Below are 24,881 nucleotides of genomic sequence, written 5' to 3'. Positions count from 1 at the left end.
TTGTCCCTCCAACAATGAGAGTCAATTCACTCTTCACCCTTTCCATTGGGCTTAGCGTAGAGCTCACAGTCATTAAAAGTCGACCTCTAAAGCTCTAGGGTATCAGAACCCCCCCCACCCTGATAGACATGCAACTTATAAATTTACCATGGTCTTTACTGTAAGAGGATATTGAGTCTGCCTTTTAAAGTATGACACATTTTCAGATTCTGGTTTTCTCAATCAACTACCCTGTATTCTTCATTAAATGTTCTTACTCTCTGGGGAGGTTGTTCTAAGAGAAAAGAGGAAAAAGATCACTCTCTTCTGTGGAGCTTTCCCTTACTTATGCTTATCATACTGGAATTCAGGGCTTTGGGGAGTGAGTTGCAATTTCCTTAATAATATATCCTTAGAAATTTTTATTTTCTAATAAAATTGCAATGTAAAATGAAATACAGTTTTTTTCTTTTCAATTTCTTTCTAAATCATCTCCTTAAAGAAGGTGCTTAAAACAGCAAAGTACATAGAAATATTGAGGCAGTGGTGAGTCATTTTGAGTAACCATCATTTCAGTTGTCTTCTCAAGTTGTGACTCATTTGTCTTCTCTGTGGAAGATACTAAAATGAATCAAGACCTACTTCTAACCAATTCAGAAAACAGTGAGGACTTCTGAGTTCAGAACACAGATTATTTCTCATTCATATGACATACTTTCTTGAAAAGTTTTCAGATATATAGACATAAGTCTGGGCCTACCACCCAAAAGATGGCACAGCAGGTAGGGCACTTGCCTTGCACCCAGCCCATCCCCATCCCCACCCCCAGCACCCAGTATTGTAACCCAAGCACCACCAGAAACGATCCCTGAACACAGAGCCAGGAGTAAGTTCTGGGCACAGTCAGGTGTGACCCAAAATTCAAAAAGAAAGAGAAAATGGAAGAAGGAAAGAGAAAGGGAGGAAGGGAAGGAAGAAGGGAGAAAGGAGGAAGGAAGGAAGGAAGGAAGGAAGGAAGGAAGGAAGGAAGGAAGGAAGGAAGGAAGGAAGGAAGGGAGATAAAACAGTTCTTAGTTTTTCTTGCCTTTGGGCCTTAGTTATTCCCCTATTATATTTTATATATCCTGCATATGAGATAGATATCTTATTCTACGTCTTTCCTTATCCTTCTGACTAATTTCACTCATGGTGATACTCTCTAGATTCATCTTTATAGGAGCAAATTGCATGACTTTATCTTTTCTTAAATCTGAGCAGTATCCCTTTGTATATATGACCTTACTTTCTTTATCCAGTCATCTGTTCTTGGAAACATGGGTTGTTTCCAAGTTCGGCTATTCAGTGGACATAGGAGCATAACTGTCTTTTCTGCTTAGATGTTTTAAACCCTTGAGGTAAATGCCAGGAAGTGGAATTACAGGATCGTGTGGATGCTCAATTTCTACTTTTTTGAGATGTTCATATTGTTTTCTGAAACAGCTAAACCAGTTGACATTTCTATCAGTGACAAATGCAGGTCCCATTTTCCCCACAAGAATGTCTATAATGATTTGATTTTTTGTAGTCACATACAAAAATATAAGTTAAGCACCTCTTTGTAACACCATTCTCAAAAGCCAAATCAAATGAATTGAAGACCTTGACATCAGAGAGGCAAATTTCTTTAAATATCAGCTTCTATAAGTTTAAAACCAGGAAAATGCTAATGTTTTTATTTGATCGGGTTTGGAGACCATATTCAGTCAAACCTCCTATTTCCGCTCTGTGCTGGGGTGCTCCCAGTGGTGTTTGGGGGGTCCTAAGTTTCCAGTGGTTGAATCAGCATTGGGTGAATGCAAATCATGTACTCAGCCAATCTCTCCAGACCCTATTTGTTAACCTTATGGTTGACTAGGACCTACCTTATTAAATTATGGATCAGACCTCATATGGGGTTACATAAATTTTAAATATTTGTTTTCAAAGATTTTTTCCTTATGATTCATTATCAGTTAATATTTTCATTTGTGCAGCTGTTGTATCTACCTGTTTTCCCAAGTATCAATGTCTCGGGGAATATAGGGTCACTAGTGGTCTGGAGTGATAGTACAAAGGGTTTACGACACTTGCCTTGCACACAGCTGACCCTGGTTCGGTCCCCCACATGCCACCATGGGTGATTCCTGAATGTAGAGCCAGGAGCAAGCCCACTTACCACCAGATGTGACCCAAAAAGAAAAAAAATAGGGTCACATTTAAACAGAAAATGTCTAAGAATCCTTGGACTAAGTGAATGGATACAATGATGTATATAGAGGGCTTGAGCTTGGCAAGGTAGAGGAATTGGCTGTTGCTAGTAACTTTTTTGTGGCTTTGTAATTGTGCCTCTAAAAGAAGTGGATTGTTTAATGGTCCCTAGATCTTTTACAAGAACTAGGTAATTAATCCAAGCCATTGCTAGTCCCACATTTGAATGCTGCAGACTTTCAGAGAGGTTCAAGACTGAACTTCCAGGAAAATGAATGATTTCCTTGATGCTAAGTTGGGTGTTATTTACATAAACTCCAGGGATACTATAGTCTCCAGGAGCAGCAGTGCATGAGAGGAACATTATTATTCTGTCATATGTCAAGACCTATAATGAGTACCCCGTGGTTGATATTTTCCATTTGCCTGTCTCTTGGATATAAACAGTATCTGCATGACCCATGCTATTATCTTGCTGCTGGCAATGATTGTGATGAAGATAATGATGGAAAAAAGTTACTGTGTTTTCAAAGACAACTACTTTATTTGAAGCAAAAATCGCCCAAAGCACTGTCTAACCTATTCTGCACTTCCCCATCATCCAAAACACTGAATTCAATGCCAGACTTCCTTTGTTGTCCTGGCCATTTGGGGTTCCTTTGTTCCTCACTGTCCTTGGTTTAAACATGGACATCTTTCTTCCTGTTTGTCCTTCAGTAACATAAATTATCAGGCAGGTGTGAAAGGATGGACTTTAATACAGCTCTATTAAAAAAGGATTATGGATGAACTCATTGAACAACTTTTTCAGACACTGAGTATGAAATTGGGAAAAGATAGCACAGTTTGTAAGGGAATGAGAAAATATCACAAGTTTTCTTCAATCTATTGTTTTTGTTTTGAAGAGTAAATAGCTATCTCTGAGAAACAATATTTGAAAATCAGTCTGGCACCTGTCTTAGAGTTAATAAATGGCATCTGTGTGCCCATCGATCATTGTCTCTGATGAGTTTTCCCATTTACTCTGGAAATATGTAAGCATTGCATCACAGTAGCAATGTAATTGATGCTCAGTTTAATAATGTATCATTTACTTATTGGTATAGGTAATGATGCAGTAATTATTTATGTTTTTTATTAATTATAGCAATTTTATTCAAGTTGGAGCTTATAGGCTATCACATTGGCCAGTCATACCAATAATATTATCAACTTTTGTCTGTGCTTTTACCTAGGAAATGTCCTTATAGTGACTTAATGTTTTTTCTATTACTCAACAATATATATATATATATATCTTCATAGTAGCCATGATAAGAAAATAATATTTGTAATATGTCATCAATGTTATTAACTCATATGAATTTTAAGTGATTTCATCATATATTCATATGTATGTATACCAGGGATAAAAACCATATCAGAGTTAGGTGTGTCTTTTAGCCACTTTGAGTGTTTAATAAAGGGAGTTTTGAAGCTACTACCTTTTTTATTTCATGAGTAACAAGAAAGTTAGCAGAGTCATGAGAATGCTATAACTATTTTATTATATAATATTAATACTCATATTAGGACAATGAGTTAAAATTTTCTTCCTTTTATTGGTTTCTCAAAATATCCAGATCATTGTAATTATTCTCTAACTGAAATTTTGACTAGTTAAAAGACTTCTAAAACAAATTCCATATATGATCATGAAGAATGGTCTATAGCTGCTTAATCATCACAAGTATTGAGTTCATAACACTTTATTCTTGACAGATACTCATTTTCTGTCTTTGTAATACATTCCCAGTTAACTTTCTTGTCATTGATGGATATATATTTCACAATTTTGGTGCTGGAAATGTAATATTTTGCCACTAGTATTTATTTCCATGCTCTTTCCTTCTATTAATCTCAATTTATCATTGATGAAAGTTTGGTCAGTGAATGAACTACTAAGGACTTTTATCTGGCACCAACATGCTGAGATAAAGCCTTCTTCTGGGAATCAGCATGATAGTATAGTGAATAAGCACTTCCCTTGTATACAACTGACCCTGGTTTAATCCGCAGCATCTGTATGGTCCCCTGAGTTCCACCAGGCATATCCAGTGAGCATAGAGCCAGAGATAAGCCCTGAGCTCTGCCAGGTGTAGCCTAAAACTAAAAAGAAAAGAAAAGGCCTTCTTTTATGTACTTGCTTTTTTTAGTGGAACCAATGTTCAGATATGTTTCTTCTCTCTGTCTGAGGACTTGATGCCCCTTGCATCTATAGAGAGCCATCAAGATGCCTCTAACCTATTAACCCCTGCTTGACACTGGGAAACAGTGGCTTCATGACCCTATAGGGCAGGTTGACTTTAATTGTCACATTTAAATTTTTCTCGTTTTTTTCTTTATATCCTTTACTTTGTGTCTGAGGACTATGATGCAAATGAATAGATAGCAATGTAAAGAATGTAAATGAGAGAGAAGAGAAAAATTAGAGGCTTATGGAGAGCAATTCAGAAAAATTTATGCATGTATTTTTGTCTTCTAGAAAGATATTAGGTCAGGTCATTTAAGGATCAAAAAAGTAAAGACATAGAAAGATTGCATTCATCTGGGGAACATAAAGCAACAAAATAGGAGACTAACACCCACAAATAGCTGAGATAAATACCAGGAGGTTTATTCCATGGCTTGGAGGCCAGCCACACACTCTAGGGGTAAAGGCAGCTCAGATAGAGAGGGGAGCACCAAATAAAGTGTGTTGGGAAGATCCACCCAGGATGAGAAATGCATGCTGAAAGTAGAATATAGACCGCACATGATTGCCACTCAATTCCTCTTTTGCAAACCACAGCACCCAAAAGGAGAGGAGCATAAAAGGGAGTGCCCTGCCACAGAGGCAGGGTGAGATGGGAGGATGGGGGGGTGGGAGGGATACTGGGATCCATGGTGGTGGAGGGATGGGTACTCGATCGTTGTATAACTGAAACCCAAGCACAAAAATTTGTAAGTCTACAACTGTACCTCATGGTATTTCACTAATAAAAATTAAAAAATATAAAGACATAGAATGGCAAGAAAAAGTAAAGACAGATTTGTCTTAAGGAACTTATGCTAATGCATAATATGTCACTTCACCAAAAATCTGAAGTAAAGTTTAGAACAAGTGCTTTGTTAGAGGGGTAAAAAAAAAAAAAAATCCTCCCGTTGATCGTCGATTTGCTCGAGCGGGCCCAGTAACGTCTCCATTGGAGACTTTGTTGTTACTGTGTCTGGCATATCGAATACTCTCGGTAGCTTGCCGGGCTCTCCGAGAGGGGCGGAGGAATCGAACTCGGGTCGGCCATGTTGGCCGCTTATAAGGCGAACGCCCTACCCGCTGTGCTATCGCTCCAGCCCTTGTTAGAGGGGTAAAACAGGGAATTTTTGTCGCTCAGTAGAAAAGAGAATACTTTCTACAAAGCAATCAGGCAAAAAGTATCTAAATACTTTTAGACTATGTGGCCTTTGAAGAGGTTGGGATTTGAAGCTATAAAAAAGTGAGTAGAGGAAAAATTATATAACAAGAGTTAAGGATCCCAGGAAGGGAAAATACTGATTGTATAGGGGAACCTGAACATTTTAGTTTATTTGGACTATAGGTGAAGGAAAGAGAGTAGAGTAGAGGATAACTTAGAAAAGGTAGTTGAAGATAACTTATGGCAATCTTAATTACCTTTTGAAATCATTGTTAGCAATCTCTTTTGTATCTTTTTTGTTTATTTTAAATCAAAGTGTTCTGATTACAGCTATTTTTAAGAAGATGACTATGACTGTGGCTGAAGTTAGTAAAGGGCATAGGGTTGGATGTCTTTTTAGGAGTCAAATAGAAAAATTCAAAAGACAAATAAACAAGGTTCATGGTAGTGGACAAGAGATGAGAACATATAATACTACTTCTTTCACTTCTTTGAGATTGAGCCAGAACTGACCTGTCTAATGTCAGGTAATCCCTGGATAGAATGAATAAACCTCCTTTGTAATGTGTTTCATTTCATATAAGGGTCAAGATGTCCTCTGTACACAACCAGAATATTTATTTGCTCCAATTTTTATGGAGTGCATACTACATTCCGGGCACTATCGCTGCAGAGAAAGATAATATGCAGCTCATTTCTTTCAAAACCTTAATGCCTGCTGTTGTTTAAACCCACACATTCAAAAATATTCTACATCTATGCTCATTATTTCTTCTTCAATGCCAATTTTATGACACTCATTCAATAAAGACTTACCAGTTGACTGCTCTATCAGATATCTAGTATGAATCACTAGAAATCAAAAGTGGGTAAGTAATCCTTGAAAAGATTGGAAAAGCTTCAGTGGAAGCTTAGGTGTTAGGGCACCTGCTGGTCTTCTCTGGGGTTTGATTAATAGCCTTAACTCCTGTTTTCTCTTGCTCAAGTTTTTCTTTTCTACCATGACAGTCGTTTGTCTTCTACTTCTTTAATTCCACTTCAGCATCTCCTTCCTGAGTCTTTTGCTCTGGCAAGGCTATCTATGTCATTGTTCTCCTTTGCTGAGCTCTACCATCGACCTTTTCTCTCTGCACTGAGACACAGGAACTTCCTTATCCTTTATAATGAGAAAAATGTTTATAGCACAGCAGGTAGGGTGTTTGCCTTGCACACGGCCGACCCGGGTTCGATTCCTCTGCCCCTCTCAAAGAGCCCAGCAAGCTACCAAGAGTATTTTGCCCTCATGGCAGAGCCTGGCTAGCTACGCGTGGCGTATTTGATATGCCAAAAACAGTAACAACAAGTCTCACAATGGAGACGTTACTAGTGCCCACTTGAGCAAAATAAATAAAAAATAAATAAATCAATGAACAAGGGGAGGACAGGACAGTATTTTTCTTTAAGAAGTTTTATTTCTTTATTATATTGTTCTGCATTTATATTTATTTTCCTTCCTTTGTTAGACTCTTTAGAATTGGTGGAGATGATTTTGAATTTGTCTCAGTCTTTAGGAATCCTTGATTTCTTTTAGCTAGCTTTCACTCTTTAGCATTTGCAAGTGCAATCAGGCAAAACTTGGGGGAATAATTTTCCAAAATGCTTAGTAGATTTTAAGTTCTTCTTTGGAAGACAATACTTCTTGCTAGTGAGATTTTCTCCTGTATTTCCCCATCCAATCTGGACTGCCACAATCAGTGTGCAAAGACACTCTTCTTGCACCCATAGTGTCAAATTGCATCTCACCTTCCAGAATGTTAACAGTAGTTACCTGGGTTTTCTGTTGTATTGGATAAAACTGTGATGTGATGGAACAAGAATAGGATTTATGTCTTACATCCTGAATGTTCAATTCCTTTCTCACTGACTTATGTAGGACACATTACTTACCCAGACTGCTTTTTCGGCCTCAGTTTCCTCATTTGTAAATGACATTAATCACACCTTGAGACTTAAGAGTGAATAAGTTATATAAGATACCTAAACCATCAATTAGATATTCAGAAAGGTCAGCCTTCTTTACTGTCTAATTTTGTAGCCTCTGGGAAATTGACCAGAGTACTTTAAATCTCTTTACAATGAATAACAGCTTCCCATCTCTACCCACTATACCTAATTATAAAATTAGAGTTTGATTCCACTGTTTTTGCGTCTCAATGTATAAGAAACTTTTAAAATAGTGCAATGAGGGGAATAAGCCAACTGAAAAGAAAAATATTAATATGACAGAGGCATTTAAAAATAACAGAATTAAATATTATTCCTCTTTTGCCAGTTTGTGAAAATATTTTTCAACAATTTTGGGAGCATTAATTTTCCAATTGTATTTTTCTTTATATTAGGGTTTCAACTGAGATATTACATCTAGATTTTCCACATGGGCTCCTTGGGGAACCCAGCCATCATCATGTTTCAAGAAGCTTTCCTGAATGATTCTTTTGCTCTCTATAATTAGAGGGCCTCTGCTCCAAAATATATTGAGTATAGTAATGGAATTATATGACCCTTCTCTCTGTAAAAACTCCCTACAGTTTTCAGGGCCACTATTTGTGTTTGTGGTTCATTGACCATACAGAAAACACATGACACTACTGCATGATATTTATAAACATCTGTGATTTTTTTTTTTGCTTTTTTGGGTCACACCTGGCAATGCACAGGGGTTAGTCCTGGCTCTGCACTCAGGAATTACTCCTGGCGGTGCTCAGGGGACCATATGGGATGCTGGGAATTGAACCCGGGTTGGCCGCGTGCAAGGCAAACACCCTACCTGCTGTGCTATCACTCCAGCCCCAATCTGTGATTTTTTTAACCCCACAAATACTGATGCTTTTAGCAAGCATCTGTAGTTTATCAGGGGTCCTCACTCTCTGATAAGATAGTGAATGCCAATGTAACTCAGCAAAAAGGTCAGTGAAGGGAGTTTGCAAATAGTTCTGCTTTGTGCAGGAAACTGGTGATCTCATCCTCCACAAGAATGATTTTTCAGAGCTAAACTAGACCGTAACTCCAGGGCACAGAGTCTGAAAGAAAATGTGAAGAACAGCAGGTCTTTATTTTAATTCCCCTAAAGTTTAGTTTCTAAAAGATTGATGGAAATGTCCACTCTTACCTGACACATTTTTAATGCATCTACTCAAGTTTCCTTTATTAATTATTCACTATATGAAAGGCGAACATCATTGATGCCTTATTATTGACATGCTTCCTCACTTTATTACTTGATCATGATTTTAGAGATGCAAATGGAAAAATAAAGCCCTTTTATCAGTATAATAACAGCACTAATAATTATCTTGAGACTTTTAAACCAGGATGGTAAGTTATAAAGCTTTGACAGATTGTCTTACCCACAGATTATTAGCCTTATCAATAAATGAGAGCAGTAACTGTAATTATATTATAACAAAATTTTTAAAATTGAGTTTTTATAGATGATATATGTCAAATAATTCAGGATCTCACTTCTGTATGAAAATTTATTTTTTTATTATTTCTGATCTCTATTTTTCATACAGTGAAAATTTGGGACAAAGAAAGGGTTATAAATTCAAAACTAGAATTAGGTTACAAATAAAACATGAAGTATGATATAGATTATCTCAGGAATGCTTATTGACTTCATATCTCCGGGAAGAAAAAATACAAAAATTAAATGAAAACTTTTGGAGATGTTTTATGATTATGTTGAATGTTAAAATACAACTAGCAAAACTAAACACAGACCATAAGGGATTGTAATTTCTTGATATTTTAAAGACCAAGAAAACAGTCTGCCTCTACAAAAGGTAAAAAAAAGAAAACTATAAGAATTGAAATAGATTAAGCATTCCATAAAGCTATTTTCAAGTGCTAATGAAAAGTGACTGAGGTTTATTCAACTAAATCTTGTTAACACACTCAGAAAACATATTTTAATGTCATCCATTTTATTTTGTACTTTTAAGTCTTACTGTGTTTAATTTTGTAAGATTCTTAACCTTCTCACTTTCTCTTCTCAAGCAGCTTTGATGGGTGCAATTCCCATTTTCCCTCTCTTTAGGATAGATGTATGTGTGTGTGTGTGTGTGTGTGTGTGTGTGTGTGTGTGTGTGTGTACAGAAAGAGAGAGAGAGAGAAAATCCTAATCCTCGTGTATGTGTGTGTGCACATACACATGCCAGGAGTAGTATTGAGGTGTCTGATTTGCCATTGATTTGCCAGTGAAACCTTTTTGTATGCTGTGAGAAGGAGTACTTTACTTCTTAGTTCAATGAAGACGTTAAACCTAAATATGTTCTCTTGCAGAGCAAGTCAGTCACAGATTTCCCTAAGTGTCATACATCCCTGACTTCCCTGACACTCTGAGTCCTGAGCACACACATGTGTGCAGCAGGCAGATGGGGTACCTGTCACCAGCCTCCCCGGCTCTTTCCATTCTAGTCACCCTGTTAGTAAGACATGAGAAGTTACTGGCCTCTGTTAGGCAGTGAACTTCCCATGGCTCTCCAAAGTCCCTGTTTCTCTACTCTGGGGGAGCCTAGATAGGATTGTCACATTATTTTTTTAAGTCATAGGTCCATTTTTCTTTGCAGCTCCTCATTTATTAGATTTACCACCAACTATACTATACAGTAATCAATTCCCATTATGTGTTCAAGCCTCAGTTTCCCGAGCTTTCCTCCACTGATTCCTAATCTGCTTGCGCCAGGGTTCCAGCCAGACAAGATTATTATGTGATCCTTGGTCTTGCTTTTTGCCTCCTACTCTGTCTTCTGTACCAGACATTCTTCTAACCCATCTGCTGGACTCTTCCCCACCTTCAGTCCCATTCATATTGCAAGTCTAGCAAAAACCCTGTCCCAGTGTCCTTCTACAGCTACTGAGTTCAGGTGCTCATAGATTAGTCTTCTGGTGACTTCTTGTATTATGCAGTAAATAGGTGTCAGCTTATTTATTGTTATCGAATTCTCCTGCAGTACTTAGTTCTAGTAATTTAGGCATAAAATGGCTCAAGAAGGAGATGAGCAATTTTTATGCTTTGGAAACTGTGGCACTCAAGATTAGCTGTATCATATGAGTTACATTCTATACAAGTATCCATTTCAGGGTTGTTTCTTACCACTGGTTTGATTACAGAACTTTCTCCTCCCCACCTATTTACTTTTCTCTCTTCTATTTCTTCTCCTCTTCCCCAGTCTTCATCCTAGAAGGAGGGGGAGTTAAGGAGAGGATCCTAAACTTCCGAGTTCCTGGCAAACCCACAGCCACCACATCCCCTCACAGTCCAAGAGTCCAGTTCTCTGTTCATTCCGTAGATTTTCTTACTTCTCTGCACCCCCATCTCTTTCTCCTCTCCACCTTCCAAAATTATTCATCTCAGAATCACAGTCAGCAAATTTTGTATAGCCAGAGCCTAGTCCCAGTCACACTCTCACTGTCCCAGGTGACTATTTCAAAACTTCTTCTCCCTTCCCCAAATTTCTATACCTCTTTCCTTTGTCATCCAGAGCCCACTCCAATCATCTTGCTTCCTTATTGCAATAAAACAACGGTTATGAGAAGAGGACACTCAAGTGAAGTTTGCTCCAGTTGGTGTCTGCTTTCCCCTAAGACCCTGAGACAGGGTGCTTGTTCTTCCTTGGATTTCCTGGCAAAACCCTTATGGTATGACTGAAGCAGCTCATCCCTGTGTGCTCAGGCCCTTCCTTCATGCCCATTCTTCCAGCCGCAATCTCTTTTCTTGCTTAAATGCTATTCTTTTGATCCCCACTATCACCACCAATCCCTCCATATTGGTGTTCCCTCTTTGTAGCCATACTGATTTCTCACTGATTCCCTTAAATCCTTCTTGACTAATTTCTGGGTTTTTTTTTTTTTTGGGCTTCTGCCTTAGATTTACCTTTCTCTACTTTCGCAGAACCTTACTATTAAAGTTACATGGCTTTAATATTTTTTTTTGCTCACAACTGCAAAATATATTCCTGATGCCTAGTTATCTCTGTTTTATTTTGAATTATCTACCTGCATCTCTTTTACCTGATATCTGAAGACTTATTCAAAAACAAGTTCCTTATTCTCCCTCTACTTCTTCAGCCTGCCCCCCTACCCTTTACATTTTGATTAATTCTAATATCCTTTCAGTTTCAAACATCAGAAACATGGAGGTTTTACCATCTGACTCCATATCCAGGTTATGATCAAATGTTGACCACTTTGTCAAGAAAATATTTCTCAAGTTTTACTTTGACTTACTGCTACCACTTACTCCAAAATATTCTAATCCCTGATGTGAATTATTTAGTTGCTCCATAATTTATATTTCTATTTTCAGAACGCATGTTAACATCCCCACTCCAGTGGTCTACTCTAAACATTGCTAACAGGGATCCTGCTAAAACATAAGTCAAGAGGTTGGGGAGAGAGTTCAAAGGGCTAGAATGTTTTGTTTGCATGAGGAGGGCCCAGGCTCAATCCCTAGCAGTGGATAGTTCCCCAAGCACTTCCAGGGAAAGCCTAAAAATAAATTAAGGAATAAACAAATGACCAGATTATTCCTCTGCCTGGAATCATAGTTCCCATCTCATGCAAGAAAGACAAAGTACTTTGGTAATCTGCAGAAATATGTCACTGTTTCTCTCTAACTCCCCACCCCAGTCACATCTCACTCACTACTTCTGTTTCATCTTGCTCCTTTTACTCTTTCTCCCACTGCCTAGTACATTCCTTCATGGATACCAGGCCTTTTCTCTCTCTCACTTCTTTCAGCTGGTGATCTATGATTCCCCCTTCTCAGTGACAGCCAATCCCATTCTCCCAATGTCTTCCCCACTATAAATGTTGTTTCTCTGTAGCACTGAGCACCCATGAGCATCCTGTATATGATATTGGTTTACATCTAGGTGTGTCTTTCCCCACAGAATATAAGTCCTTAAGGTCAGAGGATTGTGTTTTTTTCTGTTTTCTGTCTGTTCTATTCCTGAAATAGTGCATGGTAACTGATTGGTCACTGAGTTAATGGTTTTCGAACAAAGATCATTGCCTAATTTCTCTGACATTCTATGACAGTCTAATCCTAGTCTTAGCAGGAGGTTCTGGGAAGCCACATGTCCCTGTCCATATTTCCCATTTTTTCCTCCACCTTCTCTTTAGGAAAGCCTGGCATTTTCTCAAGATGAGACTGCCCTGAATCTGTGGCCAGTGGATAAATGGCTCTAGGAATTATTGATGGGCTTGGCTTTCTGCGCTTGTATCTTTGGACCTTCTGGAAAATGTGTGCAACCAATTCAGTAGCCAGAACTGGGTCCCAAACTCAAGCCAGTGGCTGAGTAGATCGTGTCCACAGACTGACTACTGCTGTTATTTAATTGAGCACTGAACAATAAACCAAGACCAACAGTTTTCTGCCAAGTCGAAAACCAACCACATACTGTTTTGAATTATTGTTCCCTTTCTTTTGAAATTTTCCACATATAGATATTGTATCTGAAACTTCGAATCATGTGGGATCATTGGAATACCAAGTATTTTTTATTGTTTTGGTTATTCAGCCAACACCAGGTGAAACCCCACCACCAATATTGGGCTCGGCAGTGGGCATCTAAGAAAATCATTCTGTATCATGTCAGTTGCCTACAAATCCTCAGTCCCTCTGTAACATTTAGATTATTCATCATTTCAATGACTGTGTTCAGTTGAGAGTTGGTTCTTAATAAAATACAAAAGAAGAGAACAAAAAATACTTTTCCACAATTTATACCAAATAAGTGAAATTTATACATAAAGCAAAAGAATAAAATTCATAGTATGAGACACATAGCAAGAAAATAACATGGCAGGGGAAAATGCTATGAAAGCAACTCTTTTTTTGCCAAACAGTTTGTGAATTGTACTGTTAATTCATAGACTTGGGTTAGTGGCGGAAGTTATGTAAAACCACATTATGTCACATTTATTTTCTGCCCAAGGCTGAATGACTCCTTACCACCACATGTTTCAAAGAAGTAAAAATGAAGAGAGGCATATCCTTTTGAAGGAGGGAACATAAAGATTCCTATTTCAGGAAGGAATGGAGAAGTAGAGAGCCTAGACAAAGACAGGAAATGAACATGCCCAGAGTGAACTTAGAAAGAATGAAAGATATCTCCATTTAATACATCCAGGATCAAGATTTCCTTCATCCCAACCTTTCTTTATTCTAATACCTCCCCTATGTAATCTGAATGCAGGCATCTGAATCATCCCTTCACTCCTCCTTAGCAGTGCTCTGATGGCCACTCAGTTGCAGCCAGGGGGTCACTTGCCCAGAACCCCAGGAATCTCCTGGCTTTTCCTTGACTTGCTCATTGTTTTGCATCATTGTTGCCAAGATCAATTGAAACTATATCCTGAAGAAATAGAAAGTTTCATTTATTTTGATTATTTTGTTTGTTTGGGCCATACCCAGAGATTTTCAGGGTTTATGTGCTCTATGAACACTCCTTATGGGATTCAGGGGTCAATATGTAGTGCAGGAGACTGAACCTGGGTCCTGCTGAGTGCAAGGTCAGCACCCTACCCTCTGTACTGTCTCTCCAGCCCCATTTCATTTTCTTGACCTATAAGTTGAAAGGCATTTGGAGTAAAAGCTAAGGAATGACTTTCTGAAGGGATTGAAAGCCGCATGGTGAAGGCTTCTCCTGACCCAGAGATGTGTTAAGCGATTCACTAGTTCTCACGGACCTTGAATACACTGTCAAAGTGAAAAACTATTTAAGAGAAGCAAAGGGAAGAAATTTAAATTTCATTAAGGGAAAAATTTACAGAGTATTGTATATTGGGTTTTCTCCAGGGAATTATGTATATTACATATAATACTTATAAACTTATATAATATATGATAAGCTAGGTAAAATTGTTCTAAACTGTTTCCCAAGTACACTAATTTAGTTAACAAAACAACCTTAGAGAATTTTTTATTTATAAGCTATTCTAGAACTTGTAATATGTAAGAGTAAAGAAGTGGCTTCCAATATCCCAACATTTGGGAAAATAATTATAATTTGGTTCTGTCTGTAACTGACCCAAAAAGAATTCTAAAGTAAAAACACTGAAGCCTTGTTAAGTCTTGTGAATTCAAAATATTTGTTCTACATGGATCTCTTTTATTTATTTTCATTCATCTTTCTAATATTTCTTAGAAATTTATTTAATGTAACAATATATTTCAAATCCACTACCTGGTTTTATACTCCTTTTATACTGGAGTGGTAGACTTAAGATGTAACTGTATTTTTCTGTGGCACAGTTTTTACATGAAGCATGCCTTCATTATCACTTTGATTGTAAAGTGTGAAAACTGAAGTGAAAACTGCTCTCATATGTTTCTCCTGATCTTGATTCACTCATATCCTCACTATTGGCTACAGCTTTGCGCAGGGTATAGTTTCATATAAAATCTTACCATGAATAATTTGTTTTTGTTTCATTTTGTTTGGGGGCCACACTGGTGGAGCTCAAGGCTTACTCCTGCCTGAGCACTCAGGGATCACTCCTGACAGGCTTGGGATAACAGATGTGGTGCCAGGGAATGAGCCCAGGTGGGCAAAAGGCAAGACGAGTGGCCAGGATACAGTCTTTCCAGCCCCTACCATGAAAACTTTTTAAAGAAACATGTTTATATGTTCCCCAAGGAAACAGATGGGAAATTATAGCTTGACACTCCCTACTTCTCCCAATGACTCATTTTAGACTAAGCCTATTTTTAGCATGCCAAGGACAGGAGGATGGCAAAGCTGTTTCAGAACTGGGGGTTAGAGAGATGGTCCAGGAGTTAAGGTGCTGACTTTGCATTCTGCAGGGCCTGGTGCTGTTCCTGAGCAACAGAGCCAGGGGTAGACCTTGAGCACTTCCAGGGAGGTTGTTTGTTTGTTTGTTCCAATAAATGGGGAGAGTCAGATGATGCATCAATGAAAAACCTAATGAAAGTGTTTAAAGGGGCTATCTCCAATGTTCAATTTTATGTACGTTCTTATCAACAACAACAACCAAAAAAACTCTTAAGGTGAGAGATTTGGACATAGGATTTCTACTTTCAAAATCATAATCCACCTCCTGAGCATAACTTGGTGACTCTGGTGCTGAGCACTCATGTTCTGATGGCAAAGGAAACAGCCCTTACGAAATGCAGTCTGTTTAGTGAAGTAGACATTGCATCCCTAGTATTTTTCATCCTAATCTCATTTAGCAGAGAAAATGGATACTTCATCAGACATGAATTTGACATTTCATCACATTATACAGTAAACAGGACAAACGGTGTTTTGGAAATGGCAAAGCAAGTGAGCTAAGACAGTAGCCACTGTACGGCTCTGGTTATCTCATTTAAACAGATATTAAATGTGGTTGCCAGTACTGTGATGATCAGCCATTTGCCACTTCATGAATAAATTGCTTAGAAGGAGTCTTTTGCCTACCAGATGTGACCTAGATTTAGATTTCCAAAGGCAGGGGAGAGGGAAGAGGAATCTCTATTGTGTTTATATGGAGTTTTTTTAAAGAAAAAGAAAGAAAGAGAAAAAATGCTGGTAAAACACAGGGTAAATGAGCTTATCTCACTTTTCCAGGTGTTTGGGCTAATGTATTATGGAATCACTGATTCATTTATGAAAAATAATTAAGAAAATGTTACAGCAAATCAAATTTGGATAAAGGTTTAGGATAGCTACTGTATTACTGGCAAGTTTTGAGAAAGAAAAAGTAAGGAGCCAATAGATAATAAAAATATAAAACCGATGTTTGAGAATAATCTCTTATAAAAGGGTCAGACGTGGGTGTGCATTCCAACTTCTGTTATGGTTTAGCAAAATATTGAAGAACAATGTGAACAATTACATTCCTTTCATTACATATGAAAGCTGTTGAAAAAAATCAAAGCTTGTCTGTCTGCTGGCTCTGATAAGTCTTATTACTTTGTTAAATACAGCATTTTTTTTTCGTTAAATGTAACATCTCTATTCTCTCATACCCACCTCTTTCTTTTTTTTTTAATTTCCTTTCATCTTCAGGAGCTGCCACTCCAAAACCAGTCCCAGAACCGGAGAAACAAACAGACCATACAGTTAAAATTGCTGGAGTCATTGCTGGAATCTTGCTGTTCGTTATTATATTTCTTGGAGTTGTGCTGGTCATGAAGAAAAGGTGAGCTCCAAGCTTTGGTAAAGCTATGGTTCTATCCCATGGTTTACTGAGTGGGTTTTGTGTGTTAAAAAATATTTGGCATTGAGTCGGTTTTGATGACAAGACTCCTCTATGATTGAACTCATTATTGTTCTATAGCATTCAACATTATTGGACAAATTCAGAGTAAATAGTTGTGGTTTTAATGAAAAACAAAGCACATCATGCCAAAATAATGTAAGAATCATATGTTTTACCTGATTTGGTATATAAAACTGCAAAATCTTTTAAGCCAGTCATTTAACCAGGAAATTTTTCTCCCTTATTAGTGACATATTAATTCGTTTGATAGCAGAGAAGATACTTCTTCTCCTAAGACATTATAGCAATAATGTTGACAACAGAATTCATTGACCTCAGATTATAAGCAGACTCTGTTTTAGGGAATTAATCAGTGCCATGCCCAGTAAGAAAAAAAATCTTATAGGAAACAGCCTGATGAAAACACAGATTCTGGACATGTAAGGACACATAATAGAGCATCTGAGATGGTAAGAGATTGCTCTGTTTAGCCAAAAAAAAAAAATGGTCTAGGAGAGGAGAAAACAGATTATGTCTTACTTTGGGGGGTTGAAAATAAAAGTTTTCGTTTATGTGTGGAATTTAGTAAAAATATTATTGATTATTGTTATTAATATATATATTCTCCACTTAAAGTATAGATGGTACAAATCACTAAGCTAAATTTCCCTTAACAAAGTTAATATTCATTTTATTTCTTTTCTCATAATTGTAAAGACTTGGAGAGTAGGAGGTAATGGGGATGAAGGGCAAAGTAAAATCTGAAATTCTCATCTGGGATCAAGTGAGGCTAAAACCCAATATCCTTTAGTGGGTAGTAATACAATTTTTATCTTAGAAATATCACTGATGCTAGTGCTGAGTGCAGTGAAGAACAAAAACGCAAGTTAGATAAAACAGAAAAATGAAGAGAAGGGACCACTTTATTTGAAAATTTAGGAGGTAAGGTTTAGTGATCAATTGAAAAGAGTAAGGAAAAATAGAGAAAGAATCTAGTTACTTGTTGAGACTTAATAGTGATTTACCATTCACCGATAAGTAGAATAGAGGAAGCGGAAAATATGTGAAGACATAGAGTTCAGCCTTTGTTCTTCTCAAGTTCACAAGTTCTTCTCAAGTACAGCCCCCCAGCAAAATTGTTAGATCCCTTAGACTTGCCATGGCCTCCCATGTTTGCAAATTCACCAGTGGCCCCCTTGGTATATCCTGGAGCCCACAGAGTCTTTAAGGACCCTGGTCTAGAAACATTGCTTTAATGATCATTTAGTTACTTTAGAGTGAGAAGAAAATAAAGGATGAAGTTCTTGGATAACAGCAAGATTTAAGGGGTAAGTTCATATGTATTTATATATGTTTTCTTTTGCTACACCTTCCTTTATATCGTTTATTCTATTTAGGCCCTCAAACACACATTTATTACATACCAAAAGTGTATATGTATATAGATTAATTGATAGATAGATATCTATATCACTAATCTTTGACCTATATATCAGCTCTTCCTTGTGTTTCATGCATCCTCCATTCCTTTCTCTCTTTCTCCCCATCATTCAATTCCTTTTCCCTTATTTAATTGGTTTCACATTTTACCTTTAACTTGTTGTATCTCTCATTTTATCTCTTTCTGTTCCTATTTATCCATTTATCTATTTATCCATACCTTTTTTGTTTCTTTTATTTTTTAATTTTGCCCTCATCCCTCATATATATGTATGTATGTATATATATATTTTTTTTTTCCTCCTGGGTACTCTTCTCTTACCACTTTGATGTTTATGCAGAAAGCTTATCTTGAGGACCAATTATTTTTTCTTTTAAAACCAGGATTAAATCTACATCCTAAGAAACACTAGACCTTCCATGCCTAGACATTCGAACTAAAGATTCTGGAGAATTTAAGTTGTGGGAATATGTTGGATTTTTGTCATCTGGCAGGTTCTCTGGAGGAATACCCTGAAACTACTTATTCTCCTGCCCTCATGACCTTAGCTAAACGTTAACTCATCCTCCAAGGGTCTATTTCTGCTGGATTAATTCATTATTTGACCTTAGTCTCTCAGGTAGTCATGGAGGTTACATTATAAATTATGCATTTAAAGAGATTGCCTATGGTAGCATATGGCCCTGATGCATCTTTAGACTAAATACCAATTATTATTATTAACCAAATACTAACTTAAATATTTTCACAGCATGTAATGCTTTTGTGTTTGTTTTTTTAAAAAAAAATACAGAATTGTTCTCTGTAAGGTGTTACCTAGCATATATGCCTATAAATGAGAAACTTGTAAGATTTTGACCCGAATAGTCATGTGGTACAAGTTTAATATAAATTCTTAAAACTTATAATTATTCAGAATGTTCCTTCAAATTTAGGTCTGAATATTTTTAATTTATTTTAAAACAAAATAAAGTATGATATTAATTAGGAAAAGTTTTTAGAATATATTTTATAGGTAATGTTACATAATTTGGCCAAAAGACTTGAATTTAGAATTGGAAATCTTGGACCTGTATTTTAACTAACTTTGTGATTCTAAACTTTTCAAGAATTTTGATTCCTCAGTGGTGAACTGGGAAAAATCTAAGTAAATGGTGTCTGAAGTTCCTTCCAGCTCCAAAATACTAAATTTTTGTTTGTTTGGTTTTGGGTCATAACTAGCATGCTCAAAGCTTATTCCTGGTTCTGTGCTTAGGGATCACTTATGATAGTACTTGATGACCAGTCATATATATTGCCAGTGATCGAACCCATATGCAGTATTTGGACTACACCTGAGGTCGGTCACCTTCAAGGCAAGCAGCCTTCCCAATTACTATCTCCCCAGCCCCTAAAATACTGTATATATTTATTACATAGCATCCTTTTATGGCTCTACTATCTGTTTGATATTCTAGATATGCAATGGGAGGTGTCTCATTTAGTATTTAGTATTTCATTATTTAAATATCCACAGCAGTCCTCCCACAGACTCTTTTTGTTGTGTCACTTTGAGTCTAGAAGAGTTAGCTAGTACTTAAAGACATTTTTTTCTACTCACACAGGAGATGCTGTGAAAAGGGAGTTGTGGAAGGGGCAAAGGAAAGGAATAATGGGGCAGGAAAGAACAGTCTCAGTTATAGATTTCAACATATCATTATTCATTTTTTGCTGGCTAGAAGCTAGTGTTAATCAAACTCTGATTTCCATTACTTTATGAGCTAGTCTATTTTCCTTCTACTCATAGTACTCCGAGTCAGCCAACTCAGACACATATTGGTCATAAAGACAGACTGGGCCCAAGAGAAAGTGTGGGTGAAGCAAATTTATCAATATTTCTGAGTATACAATTGAAAGTCTGTTCTACTGAGGAAAAGTCAATAGTTACCATCTGTATTTGTCAGACCATCAGATCAGACGGTCCTGGGCTTTGGGGAGAGAGAGCAGCAAATTTTCTTGGGCAGAATTGTCAGCTATTAGGTTAGTGTTACTAGACTGTATAGCCTTCTGAAGATAGCCTTGAAATGAACACATAAAACCTGTTCAACTCATGAAGTTCTTTTACATCTGGTTAAAATCTGAGCTGCTCATTGTTTATTTTTAAATAACGTTTTACAAAACTATGACAAATGAATAAAAAGATTTTTGTTTATGAACATTCATCCACTTGAGTCTTACTATATCAATCCAAAAGTAAATGCCACCTTTAAAAAATGGTTGCAAAAGCTTTATGGTTAAAAAAAATACACACACTTTAAAAATTTCATTAGCTAAGGAAATTTTTTAAATTTTCTATTTCCAAAAATTATGTGTGCTTTTGAGGGCATAGTGCTTTGGTGTAGCACATATTGAGGAAGGGTATGACAGGGATATTTATTAAATGAATGTCTCAACCAAAGTCACAGTATACTGTCAAATATGAAACACGTGAGTAAGATATATTTTTAATTAATTTTATCTATGCACAAATTTATATTTGTACATATATGCCTGCATTTTCAATATTTTTTCAAGGAATAATTTATCTCATTTGCATATTTAGTAGAATTTGGCATGCAGCAGTAGGGCGTTTGCCTTGTATGCAGCCGACCTAGTCAAGCCAGGTTTGATTCATCCGCCCCTCTCGGAGAGCCCGGGAAGCTACTGAGAGTATCTCGCCCCCCACGGCAAAGCCTGACAAGCTACCCATGACGTATTCGATATGCCAAACTCAGTAACAAGTCTCACAATGGAGACGTTACTGGGACTGCTCGAGCAAATCAGTGAACAACGGGAGGAGAGTGCTACAGTGCTATTTATTATTGTTTTTCAAATTGGTATAGCTCTCTTAGAAATTTGAGAACATTTTTATTAATTACAATAATATTCCTATCTCAACCATTATAGTAAATAAAAATTATATATGTGACTAAATAAAAATTATTAAAGAGATATTTGACTGGAGCAATAGCACAGCGGGTAGGGCGTTCGCCTTACAAGCAGCCAACATGGCCGACCCGAGTTCGATTCCTCCGCCCCTCTTAGAGAGCCCGGCAAGCTACTGAGAGAGTATTCGATATGCCAAACACAGTAACAACAAAGTCTCCAATGGAGACGTTACTGGGCCCGCTCGAGCAAATCGACGATCAACAGGAGGGCCTTTACCTTACCTTTTTAAAGAGATATTTGTCCCTGGTCTATTAAAAGAGCAGGTGTTAGTTTGTTCTACTGCATAAACACCTGTTATAAGTGGATATTTCTTTGTTAATACTGAAATACACTACCTCTTCTTTTCATGACACCTTTTAACAGATGTACAGTTTGCAAATGCAACATATGCCATTAAATATTTAGCACTCTTTCATAGTTAAACAATACTGGTGTTACCAAGAAAAAAAATCACAATAAAAATAGAAAGTATTCCTGAAGACACCATGACACAAAAAGGATAATAGAGAAAAGTTGATGAAAGCCCCATTTCCAAAGAGATGCCTGTAGAATGTAGCTGCAGGAATTTGGCACTATATAGATTTCTCCCATTATACCTGTTAATATATGGCATACAGAAGGGTTTATTTCCTGTTATAGCTGAGTGTGAGTTATACTTGAAGGTGTCTTAAGTTAGGATGCTTTACTCTATTTCAAAGTCTCGTTCCCTGAAACTACATTCAGAAAATCACAAATAGCATTTCTTTGTAAATATTATTTGAATAAATTTAATTAATATGTATCCATGTAAATAATAGTGAAATTCTGAGACTAGCTTCAGAGAGATAGTGCGGCAGGTAAGGAACAGCGTGTGGTTCTAAACACTGCCAGGTGTTCAGATCTCTGAGCATAGAGCTAGTCTGGAGTGAGCTTGTGCACTGCTGTATGTGACTCCGAAACCAAAAAGCAATAAATAAATGAAAACAAAAAGGGTTGTTTCCATATGCTGAGACTGATACTTTCTAGCACATGATCTGACATGTATGAAACAGAAAATATGTACATACAATGAGATCTGGATGTCAACCTAACTTATCAGTTGATGTCCTTCACTTTTCTAACTGATAAACTGAGTGAACTTCTACAGAGAGTAAGTCAAATAAATTGACGATTTTACATGCCTTTCCTATCCTGGACTTCATGTGATTACCCTGATATGTTACTCCAATGGTAATTCCTTTTTAAAACTCAATCTAATGGTTTATTTAACTGTGTCCTATTTGGCAGTTATTTGGGATTTCTTTGCAAAGAAGTTTTTTTAGAAAAGAAAAAAAGGCAGGATGAGAAATATATACTGATTTTGTATTTGTGGGATGAAAATGGCAGAACAAAACAGGCAATTACTTCAACTTTAGGATATTACAATCCGGAGTTCACATCCCAATTCCTACTGGTGTAGCATAGACTAGATAAACTGTGTGACTTCTCTGAACTCACTTAGCATATGTGAAATGTGATGCTAATGATAATGTGTGGTCCCTGAGGTCCCTTTTCATTGAAACTGTTCACAGACTCCAGTATTTGTCTCTAAAGGGGAAGAGGTAGACATAATGCTTCATCCATAGGATACCCTAATACTTAAGAGAATTCTCTCATTCACTAAGCCAGACTAAGACTCAGCATGATTACTAGTGTGAGTTGTTGGAAGTAAATTCAAGGCTCTTGAATTAACTTCATGGGGGAATCATAGCATCTAAATGAGCTCATTCATGTAAACAGTTGGTGTTTCTCTGAAGTTGGAGGATGTGTTCAAAGTGACAGAGGTAATTTATTGCAAAGCATGGGACAAATACATTGAGTATCTGATATATAACTAGTCTCTACACTAGCCTTAGCAGAAATTTTTCCTCTGTGAAAAATGGAGTGACTTTGTAACCATTAGTGGGAAATACCATACGGTCACCAGCTTGTGGTAGATTTCTATAGCTGGGAGTCTATAGATATTTGACACTCTGCTGGCATTTTCAATCCTTTTTTGGCGAGCGATAGCACAGCGGGTAGGGCATTTGCCTTGCATGTGGCCAACCTGGCCAACCCGGGTTCGATTCCTCCAACCCTCTCGGAGAGCCCGGCAAGCTACCGAGAGTATCACGCCTGCACGGCAAAACCTGGCAAGCTCCCTGTGACATATTCGATATGCCAAACACAGTAACAAGTCTCACAATAGAGACATTACTGGGCCCGCTCAAGCAAATCGATGATCAACGGGAGGACAGTGCTGCAGTTGAAGAATAACTAAGTTAAAACTTCCATTTCCTCATTTATAGGAGTGTTTCTATGAACATTTTCATTATGTGTATTCCAGTGCCATTCTTTGAGCCTTGAATTTACTTCCAACAACTCACACTAGTAATGATGCTGAGTTTTAGTCTGGCTTAGTGAATGAGAGAATTCTCTTAAATACTAGGGTATCCTATGGATGAAGCATTATGTCTACCTCTCCCCTTTAGAGACAAATACTGGAGTCTGTGAACAGTTTCAATGAAAAGGGACCTCAGGGACCACCACCACTTACTAGCTATGTGGCAAGGGAAATATACAGCTTTGGATCCCTCCACTACCCCAGATATAATAAAGGCATAATAGTGGTATTTAACAGAGAGACTAGGAAAGAAAAGCTAATCAAAGAACTATTTAAGTGTTGGTCTCCCCAAGATTAACCACAATATAACCAGCCACACTGGTTTTGTACAGAAGTTATAGCTGACTATAGCATGGTTGTCGCAATATTTTTATTTCAAGGAGTTGGAGGATGTAAAGGTGCTACTGAATGTTAATTAGGAAAGGAATTGTTTGGGGTCTATTTCAGCATTAAAATATGCAATATCATACTAAATAATCTATTACAGGCATAGGATTAGCGTGGTTTTGACAGTGTGTTCATAAAATATATCTTTGTCTTTAAAGTGAAGGATGCTTTCCCATATCAACCGGAAGCACTTTGTGTTATTTTCATCTAATATTCTTTCCTTGGGCTGGAGCGATAGCACAGTGGTAGGGCGTTTGCCTTGCACGCAGACAATATGGCCGACCCGAGTTCGATTCCTCTGCCGCTCTCGGAGAGCTCGGCAAGCTACCGAGAGTATCTCCCCCACACGGCAGAGCCTGGCAAGCTACACGTGACGTATTCGATATGCCAAACACAGTAACAAGTGTCACAATGGAGACATTACTGGGCCCGCTCGAGCAAATAGATGAATAACGGGAGGACCGTGATTCTTTCCTTATTGCTATGGTCATGGTCATGGTCCTCTCGTTGTTCATTGATTTGCTCGAGCGGGCCCAGTAATGTCTCCATCGTGAGACTTGTTGTTACTATGTTTGGCATATCGAACACGTCACGGGTAGCTTGCCAGGCTTTGCCGTGCAGGTGAGATACTCTTGATAGCTTGCCAAGCTCTCCAAGAAGGACGGAGGAATCAAACTCGGGTCGGCCATGTTGGCTGTGTGCAAGGCAACCGCCCTACCTGCTGTGCTATCGCTCTAGCCCTTGCTATGGTAGAACCAAACTATTATTTATAGGTTTTACAGAAACAAGTAAA

The 24,881-nt window shown here is 37.5% G+C and overlaps 1 protein-coding gene across 7 annotated transcripts in view; it reads left to right on the top strand.

The window, feature by feature from the left end:
• The window catches only part of PTPRM (protein tyrosine phosphatase receptor type M), an 890,665-nt gene that overhangs the window by 622,239 nt on the left and 243,545 nt on the right, over positions 1-24,881 (top strand). For all 7 annotated transcript variants that reach the window (XM_056137857.1, XM_056137858.1, XM_056137855.1 and 4 more), the window contains one exon: positions 16,700-16,832. In XM_056137857.1, the coding sequence (XP_055993832.1) occupies positions 16,700-16,832 (133 nt within the window). The remainder of the gene's footprint in view (positions 1-16,699; positions 16,833-24,881) is intronic.

Source organism: Sorex fumeus, unplaced genomic scaffold (assembly GCF_029834395.1).
Source record: "Sorex fumeus unplaced genomic scaffold, SorFum_2.1 ptg000128l, whole genome shotgun sequence".
NCBI classification, from domain to species: Eukaryota; Metazoa; Chordata; class Mammalia; order Eulipotyphla; family Soricidae; genus Sorex; species Sorex fumeus.
This window is presented reverse-complemented; position numbering and strand designations above follow the sequence as displayed.